The sequence below is a fragment of the Stylophora pistillata genome, chromosome 1 (genome assembly GCF_964205215.1).
Source record: "Stylophora pistillata chromosome 1, jaStyPist1.2, whole genome shotgun sequence".
NCBI lineage: Eukaryota > Metazoa > Cnidaria > Anthozoa > Scleractinia > Pocilloporidae > Stylophora > Stylophora pistillata.
This window is the reverse complement of record NC_142519.1, coordinates 50,491,183-50,505,385: the sequence shown is the minus strand read 5'-3', so window position 1 is coordinate 50,505,385 and position 14,203 is coordinate 50,491,183. Positions and strand designations below refer to the sequence as shown.

At 38.6% G+C, this 14,203-nt stretch overlaps 1 protein-coding gene and 2 pseudogenes across 2 annotated transcripts in view; 2 read left to right on the top strand and 1 right to left on the bottom strand.

The window, feature by feature from the left end:
• LOC148742938 (delta-1-pyrroline-5-carboxylate synthase-like) overlaps window positions 1–14,203 on the top strand; it is a 595,352-nt pseudogene that overhangs the window by 334,047 nt on the left and 247,102 nt on the right. The gene's annotated exons all lie outside the window — the stretch shown is intronic.
• LOC148742951 (uncharacterized) lies at window positions 4,478–13,461 on the bottom strand (annotated as a pseudogene).
• Window positions 13,553–14,125, top strand: LOC148742950 (uncharacterized). The gene has a single exon (XM_088749194.1). The coding sequence runs from the start codon at window positions 13,553–13,555 to the stop codon at window positions 14,123–14,125; it is 573 nt and encodes a 190-aa protein (XP_088605320.1).

Below are 14,203 nucleotides of genomic sequence, written 5' to 3'. Positions count from 1 at the left end.
AATTGCTGTATTTGGGAAGAATTCAAGTAGTAGCTCCTTCATCAAGTTGTCTCAAGTCTGTAGATGATGGATATATCCTAAACTTAGGTTAAACATCAATTTATCATCCATGTATTTTTGTTGTCCCAGTTTCTGTCTGGCCAAAGAAAATTTAAAATTTTGCAATACGTCTCTTCGAATGGCTGACTCCAGGTGGTAGCTCCTCTATTTGGTTGTCATCCAAGTCACTACGAAAAGGATATATCCTTAATCTAATGTCTTCTCTGGTTTACTAAACCTAAGTTTTTCTTTTTAGCCCTGATGAGATTTAAAGAGACCATAACATACTTTCATTATCAAAGTTAAATAGCGCTATTTCTCTTCCGAGTAACTGCGGCTGCTACTAGCCAGCAATTTCTTAAGCACAAAAAGAACGATAAGGTGTTGTTGCGGACTTCGCCGAGTTAATTGTTTTTTTTTTTTTTTGATCTATGAGCGATGTCTCGTTACTTTCTCGATTTTTGTCATAGTTTTGATCAATTGATAACAGAACTTCTTGCTTCGCAGTTGTCCTATTTTGTTGATCGATCGTATGATTACAGGCCGAATTGGACTCCACTTGGTCAGATATTAACGCCTAAGTGTGTTATGTACAGGCGAGTCTACACGGAGCTGTCATTGAAAACTCCAGGTGGTAACTCCTTGATTTGGTTTCAATACAAGTAACGAAATTGGCAAAGCTGAAAGGGTAATCACAATTTTAGAGTGTGGTTTATGTTACTGTGTTCTTTCGAGCAAAATTTTTCAATTTTGTTAGAAAAAATTTAACTAGGAATGGCTGGACCTGGAGCTCTTAGGAGTAGAGCTCTTAAATTATCTTTTCGAATGGCCTAGTTTCTGCAGTTCAGCAATTCCACTACAAAGCTTACAAGAATGAAAGATTACGCCATTATCTTTATTGGGAAGCACTGGATAAGTTATGGTAATTGACTTCCTGAAAAGGAGGGGAGGGATGGCATAACAGTTCAACTCGTTAAGTACATTGATAGATATGATACTTGTACACGTAACATTCACGAGTTTTATGGTTGCGTTTGGCAGGGATGTCCTAGATGCTTTCCAGATTGCGGTGAAGGCTGGTGAACATCCTGACCGCACCATAGGAGAACTTTGGGAACTCACCCATGGTAAGAATTCACGAGGTGTGCCACTTTCCCAAAGAATAAAGAGTCAAGAGACGTTTTGCCAATTGTGTCAACACCTGGCTGAAAATTAATCAAGAGGCTAGCCGTTGACCATCGTGGGTGACAATGCGACAATTCCGATCCAGGCCCGGTATGTGCGAGAGTATAAGGAGCGGGAGAAAATCAATTTAGTTTCTGAGCAGATTCAGAAGAACCCAGGTCGTAAAACCGTCGGTGGCTTTATTGATGTTAAACACCTTCTGGGGCAAGTTTGGGGAACGCCTCAAAAAATCCACAGCATAACAAATCACAGCTCCACACGAACTGTTTCAACTGGTGAACAACCCTCTCCTGAACATACCATGTTTTCGTATTTCGTCTAAACTATCGGCGATAAAGAAGGAGAAACAACAAGAGACGGAAACCTAAGAACATTGTGCAGGTCACTTGGTAAATATGACAAGGCCTGAGAGTGTCAGGAGGAGGCACTCTCAGTCAGAATAGAAATCGGTGGGAAAAAGGGGAAGCGGGAAGTCACGGAGACTTACTGAACTACGAGGTCGCGCTTATAAATGTCTGGGACGAAATTAAGCGCCCTCTTGCAGATGAGAGACGCAATTTAGATATAGTCACGCTTTGTCAGAGAAGCATCCAGTAAAGAAGTCAAAACTGTGAAACTAGTCAAACAATACGGACTGCGGGTCTTTAACAAGCGGGTAGTGAACAGAGACTTTCATTTCGTATCCTTATGGATATGCACGATTGCCTTTGGACGAAGATGTGGACATGAGCAATATAGATACGTTAAGTAATTAGTAAGATAAAGAAACAATGCTTCGATTTTATGTTTTCGGTTTTTTAAAAGAACCGTGCATGAGAGATTGAAGTTTTACAGCTCGAACGACGTTCGAATGTTCTAAGGGACGTGATAATCACGTTGCCATTGGTGGAATACACGTTTGACGATTTAGTATAGTTACATTTTTGAGAATGTTTAATAACGAGGTTTATTAATTATGGGTTGATTGCTCGTTTTACAACCTGAGTGGATAATTAGCTTGAATAGTTTTCTTTGCTATTTGCTCCATCAAGGTCGTCTTGCCCGCCAAGTTGCTGACAGCTTTCACCATCTTGTCATCAGCAATGCACCTGTTTTATAAACTCTTAGCCTTGGCACAGTCGATGTCATGTTGTTTGGCAATTCAGTCCAGCCTGTTAATATCAGGTTCTCCTTGAGTCAATCTCTTATATAATTTCGTTCCAGGTCCCAGATGTTGATGCCATTTCTTTACTGAGGGAGAGTAAGGGTGGAATTCTACGCCCAGAGTTCAAGAAATATTCTTTGATCTCTTCTGCGAAGAGATACCCGAAAATCGTTGTTACTTGTAAAAACGTCTCATTACCTAAAGAAAACGTTGCTGAAGAGTATTCTCCGCAGGAGCATAAATAAATGCTGGCAATTGCAAATTCTCCAGTATTCCATTTATGCTTACTGGCGTACGCTCCGCTGCTGTAAGACATCTTCTGCCCTTATAAGACCTATGAGAGCTGTTTGCTCAATTGGTAAGAGCGCCGGATTGTGTTGTGCGAGAGGTCGAGGGTTCGAGCCCCGCCCGGATCAATACTCATGGTCTTAAAATAACTAAGGGGAATTTGCTACCTTTCTATAATAAGAAATGGATATATAATCTAGTCTTCGCGGATAAGGACGAATAAACCGTAGGCCCGTCTCCTGCAGGGTTAGGGGTAGTAGACGTTAATTTCCTACGCACGAGACTACTGTGTGGTGGATGTCCTCCCCTGGGGTGGGATGGGTGGGTGCTGGCCCTGAAAAGCCCTTATGGGGAGTGGTCAATTTAACTTATGTAACTTATGTAAAAACTTGATAAGGTTGTAGTTGTGTGATGATCAGTGATGGAGGTACAAGTCATAAACCAAATTAAAAACTTAGACAAGAAAGTCTGCAAAATTGTAGGTCGGACAATTTGCAGGCTCGGATATAAAATTTTCGTCTTTACTTTCTAGACCAGACTTGTTAGCATGTACAGTTTGTTTCCCAATTCAGGCCTACTCTGGGGTCTTAAGTCCCCGTAACTTTGGGCGACTTTGAGCAATTTAAGGCGACCTAAGGCGACTTAAGCAAAATTGGCAAAAAAAACTTGCAACTTTAGGCGATTTAAGTCGACTTAAGGTGACTTAAGGTAATTCATGATATAAACATTAAAAAAAATGCAATAGAAAAGTGGGGTCACCTTGCTTGTTTACGCGTCAGCGGGCTCTTAAAATGGAGTATTTTTACTGCTTGTGCATTAAAAATTCGAAACAAAATCACCTTTATACATAATTTAGTCTTGGTAACTTGAAACACACAGAATTTTATTTTGAAATTAAAGCTTCTTTTATCAAAATAAGTAGCATTGCTTCTTTTTAGCTGTTTTTGATCGCCGCCTGGTTTTGGGGATTTTGCACTTTTTCGGACAGTTTCGCGGTTAGCTTGAAATCCTCGCCTTGGCCAAAATACACCAGGTACGGAACTATTTTCCAAATAAATCATGTTCTACTATCAAACTTTTTTCCTTCTTCAAATATGTTCTTTATTAGACTGTTCATAGCAAATAACCAAAAAAAAAAAAAAAAAAAAAAACCGGGTGTCGCCGTGCTTGTCTCCTCACAAACTGTCGTGAAAGGTGGACATGGTTTTGAGATCAAAGTGAGGATAGAGAATGTACACGCTGAGGACTGGGACGAGACACAAAATGGCGCCCCTCGTCTTCGAAGTATGCACACGATATTAAGCTTGTTTTCGGTTGTTTTCATGTGTTTGATATCGCCAACACAGAAATTCATACTTGGAAAGCGTGCAAAAATAACAGATATGAGGTAAGTCAAGATTTGATGAGATTTTGAAGCTATAAACCTTTAGTTGAAACTGTTTTGTAGCGCTGGCGTTTTGTTAATTCCAGTGAGCTACGGTTCAATATTTTTTCCTTTGGGGCAATAAAGGCTTGACAAAGAAACTCGAAGAAAAGACTGTTGATTCCTATTCTTTTTATGTTTTCTTGTTTGGTTTCTGTACAAAGCAAAATGGGAATTCTTCACCCAACACTCAAACAGGAGTTTTTAATTAAAAAATATTTAAAGAGGGAGTCCAGCTCGCCATAGCGGTTTTCAGTGAGGCCCTCAAAATTAACAATGTATAAAATAGGTAATCACGTAATTAATAAGTCAAAACTCACGTTGGAAATATGAAATATCGAAAAGTGATATCTACAGTACAATGTAGTATACTCTGAAAAATACAAACTGCACTTTAAAATTTGCTTTTTATACTTCACTGAGAACCACGCTTCATTATCTCACAGGTCCTCATTCTGACTACTACATTTTCTGTGCAAAAATGATTTCAAAACATTAATTGCACAAATCACAATCTTAATTTGCATTATTTATAGAGTACAGACATATTTGCCCTAGCACCTGCTTGTTTGAGGAGACTTTGGGTTTGTTGTCAAACCTCTCCATCAGAACTTGCTTTACCCCTTCTTCCTTGCCTCTTTGGCATGCCACGAGTAGGAGAGGGAGACCCAAACCTGAGCTTGTACACTTAATGGCCATTGAGGCTGTAATGTACTTCTCTCTAACTAATGGCTGCAGGGTATTAACCAGAAGTTTCTTTTCTTATAGGAGCTTCTGATAGGATGCCACCCATGAAACTTTGAAGCTGTGCTGTTGTAGCAGTTTGACGTTTAGAACATTGTTCACTAGCTGGTAGAGTGTTTGCACATCTGCACGAGCATTGTGAGCTTCATAGGATTTACACAGAAGATCTTGTACAAGGTTTTCTTGGCTATGGGATTTCCTTTCAAGAAGCAATTCCCTGAATGCTGGAAGAGAGAGTGTAAAGCCAGAAACTGCTTTAACTAAGTCCTCCATGACTCCATTTTTCTCTGCTGCTTGCACCAAGAACCTGGCATTAAAGGATTTGCAATTGTGTACAACTAAAGTGCAAGGCATTCTTGATTTTCAATTTTCAATTAAGGTCTTCAGGGCCACATCAGTTGCAATGGCATCAGTGATTGGCTTCCCATCATAAAACAGTATTCCTCTTTGGAGGGTAAGTTCATTCACAGCAGATGCTTCTGGTGATATTACATAACAAGGCTTCATATAAATAGAGAACTCATCTTTACCATCTGTTGCTGGAATTTGTAGGATTTCAGCATCATTACCTGTTTTACGATATTGTAATCCAATTATTACTTGATAAAGATCATTACAAAGAAAAATGTAATAAAAAAGCTTACTGCATCTATGCAGGGTATATATAAAATAAAAATAGGAATGATTCTGAATACCTGTCCTGCTAATTTGCATCTCACCTATTTTGTTTAAAGTGCACCTAAACCCAAAATTTTTTTTTAGCTTAACAAAAAAGGGTTTTTTTGGAGTATTTCTGTGCAAAATTTTTTTTATTTGCTCAAATCTTCAATTTTTAGTGCCCAGTCAAAATACGGAAAATTGGCTGCCATCTTGGCTCACAACCGAGTTTAAAGAGGAATGGTTCTTTAGTGGGTAATGTGACGTCAACTCGAGAACACGAAAGTCTGCATTTCACACATTTTCACTTGTTTGGGAAGGTTGTCGTCGATATTGTCCGAAATATGCCGACTAGGTGTGTTGTATGAGGAATGTATGAAGCGCGATACCCTCTTGCAAATTTCGCACGTTGCCATATAGTCCTATGTCTAACACACTTAGTCGGCATATTTTCGGACAATATCGATTACAACCTTCCCAAACAAATGAAAATGTGCGAAATGTAAACTTTCGTGTTCTCGATTTGATGTCACATTACCCTCTAGAGCCATTCCTCTTTAAACTCAGTTGTGAGCCAAGATGGTGGCTGATTTTCTTCATTTTGACTGGGCACAGAAAATCGAAGATTTGAGCAAATCAAAAAGTTTTTGCAAAGAAATACTCCAAAAAATACCCTTATTTCATTAAGCGAAAAAAAGTTTTTGGGTTTAGGTGCACTTTAAGAACAAGGCATGATAAAACAAAGGAATCTATGAGATGCAAATTATCAGGATGAGTATTCAGCAATCTAGCAAAATAGAAAAACAATTCCATCATTAAATATAATTATTCTCTAATGTGCAATTCAGAAATACTCTGCTAAGCCAAACATCATTATATTCACTTTGTTACATTTTTAATAAACTCCACCCTGCAAAGCTAATTTCCCCTTCCAGATGTTTCCAAATCAAATATGATTTGAAGGTAGTCTTTGGTCAATGATACTTTCTCAATCTTTGAGGCTGCAGGTGGTACTGGAATTTCCTGAGCAGCATTGTGTCCATCAAAGCCCAATCCACAACTATACTGTTGCCCTTCTCTGTTCTCAAGCTGTTTTGTCTTTTTCAACCGCTTCTCTTTCTTTTCAATTCTTTTCTTCTTGTACTCTCTTGTTTTCTGTTTCTCTTTCAAACTTAGAGTTTTACTTGTCCATTTTCTTTGCAAACTTTAAAGAAATAGAACCTGGAGATAGTTGTGTCTTCATAAAAGCCTAAGAGAAATTCACAACTCTTGGTGAAAACCATATTCTAAGTTATAATATAGTGATGTTTTACTGATATGTTTTTTTTTTTTTTTTGTGACTTATGATATGCAAGGTACTGGTAATACAACACTGGACATGGTGGATAATGAGTAATGTTCAAATTATGGATCTCACAAATTGGAAAGTGTACAAAACGCTCATAACATTATATCTGCTCACCTGAGAAACATTAGATTGGCCTAAGTTCTTTTGGCCAACAGCACATGCAACACCAGAAGTCATTGAGATCCATAGTGTCTGGTCTTTGGAACTTTGCTTCCTATAGTGTTGTTGAGTGCTTCATTTACCTGGTTCGACCCAAGGGGAGCTAGCTTCTTGGTATTTGAAGCATAAATCTAAATTGAGGAAACAAATATTTTTATTCACTAAAATTTGGTATCTCATAAGAGCTTGTGAAACTGAGAAAGAGGATGATAGTCCCCTAACACTTATAACTTTATCCCTTGCAGTCATTAATTAGAGTACAATCATAAGCACTAACACTATTTTCTAAGAGTTGTGTTCCTCGACTACATGTAAAATGGTGGGAATTGGGAATTTGTGAGGAGCGAGCTGTGCCACCATACATGTACACTGTACTTACTTCTAGGATCTCTTCCAGGGACTGCCTCAAGCTCTTGCCTATCAGATCCTTGCCATGGGGAAGGCCTCTGTGTTTGTAGGATGCATTATTTTTTAAGTAGCCACACCAGTTGCCACAGGAAGAATGGTCACCATAAGCATGGGGCACAATAGACCTCAGACCATTTCGCACACCTTCTTCATCATCCTTACTCTGCTTTAGTGCGTAACCAAAGCATCGCTGGTAATACTGTATCACCATATCCTTCAGGCTTTTGTTTTGGGTCTTGATGCTGTATAGTGAGCTACCAAAGGATTTAGGCCAAAGAAGACAAGAGATGGCGTATGAGGAGAGGTGTAAAATTCTTAAATGGAACTCTTTAGTACAAAGGAGAGATTTCCTTTCCTTAGTGGAATGCTACAAAACTGTATTCAATCTAAATGGATTATATTTCAGTGACTATTTTGAATTTTGTAAAAGCACCTAAGTCGAGATCTAACCATCCATATAAGCTACAACTCAAACTAGCAAAACTGAACTGCTATAAAAACTCTTTCATTGTCAGAATTATCAAACCCTAGAATAATCTTCCTATTAATGTATTTAATTTTTGTGACAGCCCCAATGTTAGTGAGTTTAAATCAAAATTGAAGAAACATATGAATATTTATTGAGTCGCAATTTTATATTTATTTATGATATTTAGCTGCATTTTATTTGTCTTTTTTATCTTTTTATTAAATAGTTCTATAAGATTTTATACATAAATAGAAGACCCTTGATATAGGGTTAACCTCTGGGTTTCCTTTTTCATAATAACTATGTATTTGTATGTTGTTCTGAAATACAGTATTTTACAAAAAGGATCTTTCAGTATGGACTACGTCTGACCATTTTTCAACCTCATGCTCAACATTTTTCCTCACTTTTCTTAAGGTGGACGAGTCATCATCCCCAACAACAACAGATACAACTACATTTTTTTCTCCACAACTGTTAAGCAGACTAAAACCACAAAAATAAATTTTTTTGCCATAAAAAGCGAGGGCATTCAAACTACACCAAGGCATTATCTTAAAGTATTTTCTTTTCTGCATTTTCAACATACTCATATTATAAAATAAAGGTGCATTTTTGTTTGCTTTCTTGTCAAATTTTAAATCCCTATTATCAAGAGTGTAAGGTTATGTAAAACTTTCCACTGTTTATGGCTCAAGTGTCATTACTGTAACACTGATATCATAATAACACATTCCAAAGGTCTCTCTTTGCAGCAATAAAACTGTGAATTTAATATGTTAACAACTATTATTATAGTTGTTATTTTATTTTTTATTTTTACTCGTACATACCTGGTTAGTAATTACCTTTTCACTAGATCAACACAAACATCAGCTTCCATAGCTTTTAACGAGCCTTCCCAGTTGAACCCGCAGTCATGTATGCGAGGCTTTTTTGACTGTCTGCTGGCAGTTTCACATGTTGCACACCTTTACAAAAGACATTGTGAGTAAAGGTCTTGGGCAACACTTTCAAGAGGAGGCAAATATGGGTGAGGTCATATGTCAATGATTCTGTACTTTTTCGGTATAATTGAAAAAAAACCATAGCTCTTGTTGTTTTCAACAAGGTGCTAGTAGACAAAATATATGTATATACATTACCTTTTTGACCTTGAACCATAGCAAATCACCTTGCCAGTTTTTAGGTTAACCATGGAGCCAACACCTAGTGGTGAAAGTAAGGATATAATATTTTATTCATTTGTTTAATTAACGTTGACTATTGGCTGACACCAGAACTGTCAGTAAGCTAAAGAACAATCCAGAGAAAAAAATAGCAGCTTTCTATGAAAATTCATATCCAAATGCGCCCTTTTCAATTCTTTCAGATGTAGAATTTGCAGTGTACCTGTCAGGCTGTTGTGGGATTTTCCCCTTTTTTGCTATCCTATGTCATATGACACTCCTGTCTCCACATTTTCCTTTTCACTATCATCTTTCCACAGGTTTCTTTCTCTTTCTAAACCTTCCAGACATGATTTCTTCGCCAACTTTTCAATTTTGGGCCCTTCTTCCCTCTCGCAAGCTTTCTGCGTGGACTCTCCAAGTGATGGTATATTAATGGATGACAACAACTCGTTTACGTGGGTAGCATCCCTATAAATATGTCCATTCAACATATCAAGCAATTGGCTGGATGTTAAATTGATGCTGGAAAACAACATTTTTAGCAACGCTAAATGTAAACAAACCTGCAGCGAGCTACGTGTTTACTTAAAGATTGGTCTCCCTCGCGTTGTTCCGGTGCTACGGTGGGTCTTGTTTGTTCGACCGATATTTGTCTCTCCACACACATAGTTTGAACAGCATATGTATAGTAGTGATCCTAGCCCAGACACTGTTTCTTTTATTCAGTCGGACAGCCGTAGAGTTGTTCCACAGGCTTCACAGCCTCCATCCAAAGCCTCAGCGAGGACATTTAATTCTACAACTCGACGGCCGCGAAGTGGAAATCCACTGCAGATCTCCGGATCACGCACATTCTTTTCATTTCCTTGTTTTTCAAGAGCAAACCAGGAAGCTTTCAGCCGATTGGCAGCATTCTTATTGCGAATAAAAGCTTTCGCTTTGCAAAAGCGGCCCTTGTCCTTCTCACGCTAGCGGGAAGAACGGCCGCTATCTTGGATGTCGCAATGTTATGCGCAGAAAAGGTTGCGCAGTGCAAAACAAGGGAATCACCTTAAGTAAATTTGACCTCTTGAACAATTGTTTATAGGTATTGTGGTTGATAATAAAACCTTTGACTGGGTGATAATATGGGTTGAATAAATTAGATTAATAAAACTTAAATTTGCCTCTTGAACTCACTCGCTCTAACAACCATGCCACTCTCTTTCGATCGCATATCATGGTTGTCGAAGACCCGTGAGCTTAAACACCTCAGACTCAGCTTTAACAAAAATTACAGCCTTACAAACTCTTTCTGATGCAAGAAATCAAAGAAGAAGCTTAGTACCGAAGTTAATGAGATTGCACTGTTAATAAAGAGATTTTGAGGTTATAAGAAATACCTAAGAAATGGAAATAAATTAAATTTAACATGTATTTAAAGGGTAATCATGATTCCCAAACTGAGTCTGTGTTATTGTGTCCTTTAGAAAAGAGCTTGGGAACTAGAGCTAAAGTTCTTGGAGGTAGCATTTCCTAAAAAAGGGCAAGTGTTTTATCAGGGTTTCTTGATCAAGAGGAAAGTGGAAAATCACGCATATATTTAGTTTATCTTTCTTTTGCTTCTTTAACACATGTACATTTTGCTAGCCAATGTAATGAGAGGTGTTTTCATTTTAATCAGAAGCAGTTGCACTTTGCATTGACCTCTTCAATTACAATTTTGAGAAGCGGAAGAAGCAGCAATGGGTAAGTCTACCCGGTTTTGAACTCTAAAAGTTACCACAAGGAAGTTTTGTGTTTGAACCTTTAAAGCCTAAAAGTACACAGTACAAAGATAAGTGGGCTGTTCGTGTTTTTGAAATTGAAAAGCTGCACGTGACAAAAAAGTTCCTTTTTACTAGAGCTGGATAGTGTGTTGAAAGATTATGATTTTCACCGAGTGAAAAGTCTTGAAGAAAGGTTGGAAGGCCTGGACACCTTTACCTAAAACTTCTGGCTTAAAAATTTCGTCTGAACAAACGAACAAGCACTTGTTCAAGTACTGCATTCTTTGGCAAATTGATTTCCAACCACGCTTGCTCATCTGCGTTGTTTACTGGTGTTATCAAGGCTCGAAATGGTGAATTTAACATTATACCAACGTTTTCAGATATCTGGAAACGGACGGAAAATTCATTGTTCGCTCTCAGTAAAACTGAAGAAAGGCACGATGTTCATCGCATGTTATTCAGCACCAGGAAAATACCAATAGATAGCTGTTTTCCTTAATGTTTTTTTTTTCAAGCTTTCCCGTGCGTATGAACGCTGAATTTCCCAAACGTTTTCCCACGGAATAACTAATGGTGAATGCCATGAAAACATGATGTTTGTGATTGTTTTCCTGCTCCACGGAAACGCTAGCATATAGCTTGTTTTCCTAAACGTTTTACAGTAGTTTTCCTGAGCGCACGAAAGCTGGATTTCAGTTCCAAGCGTTTTACCGCAGAATTACCAACGGTGAATGCCATGAAAACATGATGTTTGTTGACTATGAGAGCGATCTTCGCAGTAACAAACACGACTTAAGAGTAAGTGTCAGCAAGAATCAAACAAAATCAGAAACTAGCGGCAAAAATGTGAAAAGCGAAATTTGCTCAAACTCCGGCTACTAATAGTCCATATTGACCTATTCATCGCTATTTGGTTCATTTCTCGAATAGATTTTTGTTTTGGCCGAAAATGGCGATACTAGATTTCAGGGCCAGAGGTGAGGAAATTAGGCTTGGAAATTAGAAATTTTCAAGAAAACGTTATGCCTTAAATAAAGAGCCCAAAGATATTCACATGTAGTCAAATTATTTCACAAATTTTCCAGGTTTTGCACTGTAATTTCTGACATTTGAATAGAAATCTGACATTGTGCAAGATTTGAAAGCTCCCCCCATGTTTCTTTGTGGAAATCACTACCTAGCTTGAAAAAAAAAATTACCCTACTACCCTTATCACAAATTAAACGAAACTTAAAGGTCAAACCCCTTTACAAATGGGCTTTTAACTGATATGACTTTTGTTCTGGGGAAATGAGGCTGTAGTCAATTAGAGAGCGCTTAAACTTGCACATATTCGCGAAATCAAACAAGAGATACTGCTACCGACCGTGACAGACAGAGCTCTTATTTCCGCCTATGCACAACGAAAAAGCTCATTGAAAATATAGTGGTCATTCCTGCGGTAGTTGAGTCTTGCTATATCCATGTATTAATTTTTTTGTTGTCCTTTTTATCGCTATTGTTGTTTAATCTTTATCTTTAACATGTATATGTTAACGTGCTCGTGTGGTTTGCCGGCTGGGAAGTCAATATAAAGAAAAACTGTAAGCTTGTCAACCTCGGGCTTGAAAAGGCTTCCCGAGGTCGCAGGACTCGGGGAGCATTTTGAAGCCCGAGGTTGACTAGTTTATTTTTCCTACGGTAAATTGGCTTTCGAGTGGGTTTCTTTACGCCACTGTGTTTTTGAATTGGCTCACGAGCCTTCTACAAACGATTCATAAAAAAATTTCGCAACAACTAACTTAGATACTAGACACTAAAGTATATGTTACAGAACAAATACTTCTCAATTTTACTACAAACTAAGAGCGAATGTCTCCAAGGATCAAACGAAATCGTAAATTAGGGGCAAAAGTGCGAAAACTCGAAATAGTTCAAACTATGGCTATTAGTCGTCCCTATAATAGTATTCATCCCTAAATAAGGTTCATTTGTCAAATAACTCGGTGTTTCACCAAATAATGACGAGAGTCATTTTGGTGGCCACATACGATGAAATCGAGCTGCCAGCTAGTAATACTGTGTACCGAATACGGTTATGAGCGCTTGCCACAGCTACAGGTACAGCCTTGTACCAGGTTTGAGAGCAAGGCCACAAATGGCTTTTTCCTTCGGACTGTAATTTCCGATATGTGAAGACCAAAGGATTCACAGATACCCCGTAACATAGGTACAGAAAAGGAGCCAAGCTAAGAGCTCAACACTAACCCACAGATGTTGTAGGAGTCATATATGATTAAATGTGAATGCTGCCTTCAGACAAAACCTTGTCACGAAATACAGTCTGAAGGTCTCTTCCCGGAGTCTCGTTCTCACTATCAGGCTGATCTACCTCGACACTTCGCTTAGAAGCAAAGCGAGAAAAGTAACTGCTAATTTGCTGGATTGTGAGAAAATTCCCATAGCAAAATAGTCTCTCCCCGTTGCTATCTTTTGCATTCCTCGTGGCTTTCGAGACTTTATCAGTCGGGCCGGCCGTCTTCCCTGTTCTCTCTCCAATTTGAAACTTGGAATTAAGGTACTGCTTTTGATTGTCAGTAACCTTTGTACTACGGGACTGTGTCGATTTCAGTGCCCATCCCATCGGAAGAGTAGTGGGCACGGTTGGTAGTGATGGTTTACTACCTTGTAGCATTTTCAGCATTCCAGCATTCCAGTCTGCATATAGGAAATTTCACAGCAAGGAAACCCCTTTGGTGAAAGTTCACAATGACATTCTGATTAACATGAATAGACGGCACGCGACTCTCCTCGTTCTGTTAGACCTGAGTGCTGCCTTCGACACTGTGGACCCTAGTATTTTGCTAACACGTTTAAGATCAAAGCTGGGTCTCAATGGAACTGCTCTGTCGTGGTTTCGCTCTTATCTAGCCGGACGATCACAACGAAAATCTGTTCAGGGAGCGCTTTCAAATGTCATTCATTTTCGTTACGGCGTTCTCCAGGTATCGTGTCTAAGCCCCGTTTTGTTTAAAATATACTCAAGCAAAATCTTCGACATTGTTGGTCGTCACCTTCCAAAACTTCATTGTTATGCAGATGACTCCCAGCTTTATTTATCGTTCAACCCAAGCTGTGCTGTTCGTCAAGACGAGGCAATAAGATCAATAGAAACCTGTATCTCGGATGTTAAGCAGTGGATGACCACGGACAAACTTATGCTTAATGACGACAAAACTGAATTTATTGTAATAGCATCACGACACTTCCTGAAAAAAGCTGCTGTTAATACTATCAGGGTCGAAGACTGCGATGTAGGCAGTGTCTGTGGTGCAGAATTTGGGCGCGTGGTTCGATGATCAACTCACTATGGCCGTACACATTACCAAAATATGCAGTGCTGCTTTCTATCACCTACACAATATTAGACGTATAAG

Coding starts and splice junctions, on each gene's coding strand:
- LOC148742950 (XM_088749194.1), top strand. CDS start 13,553: ATGAATAGACGGCACGCGACTCTCCTCGTTCTGTTAGACCTGAGTGCT.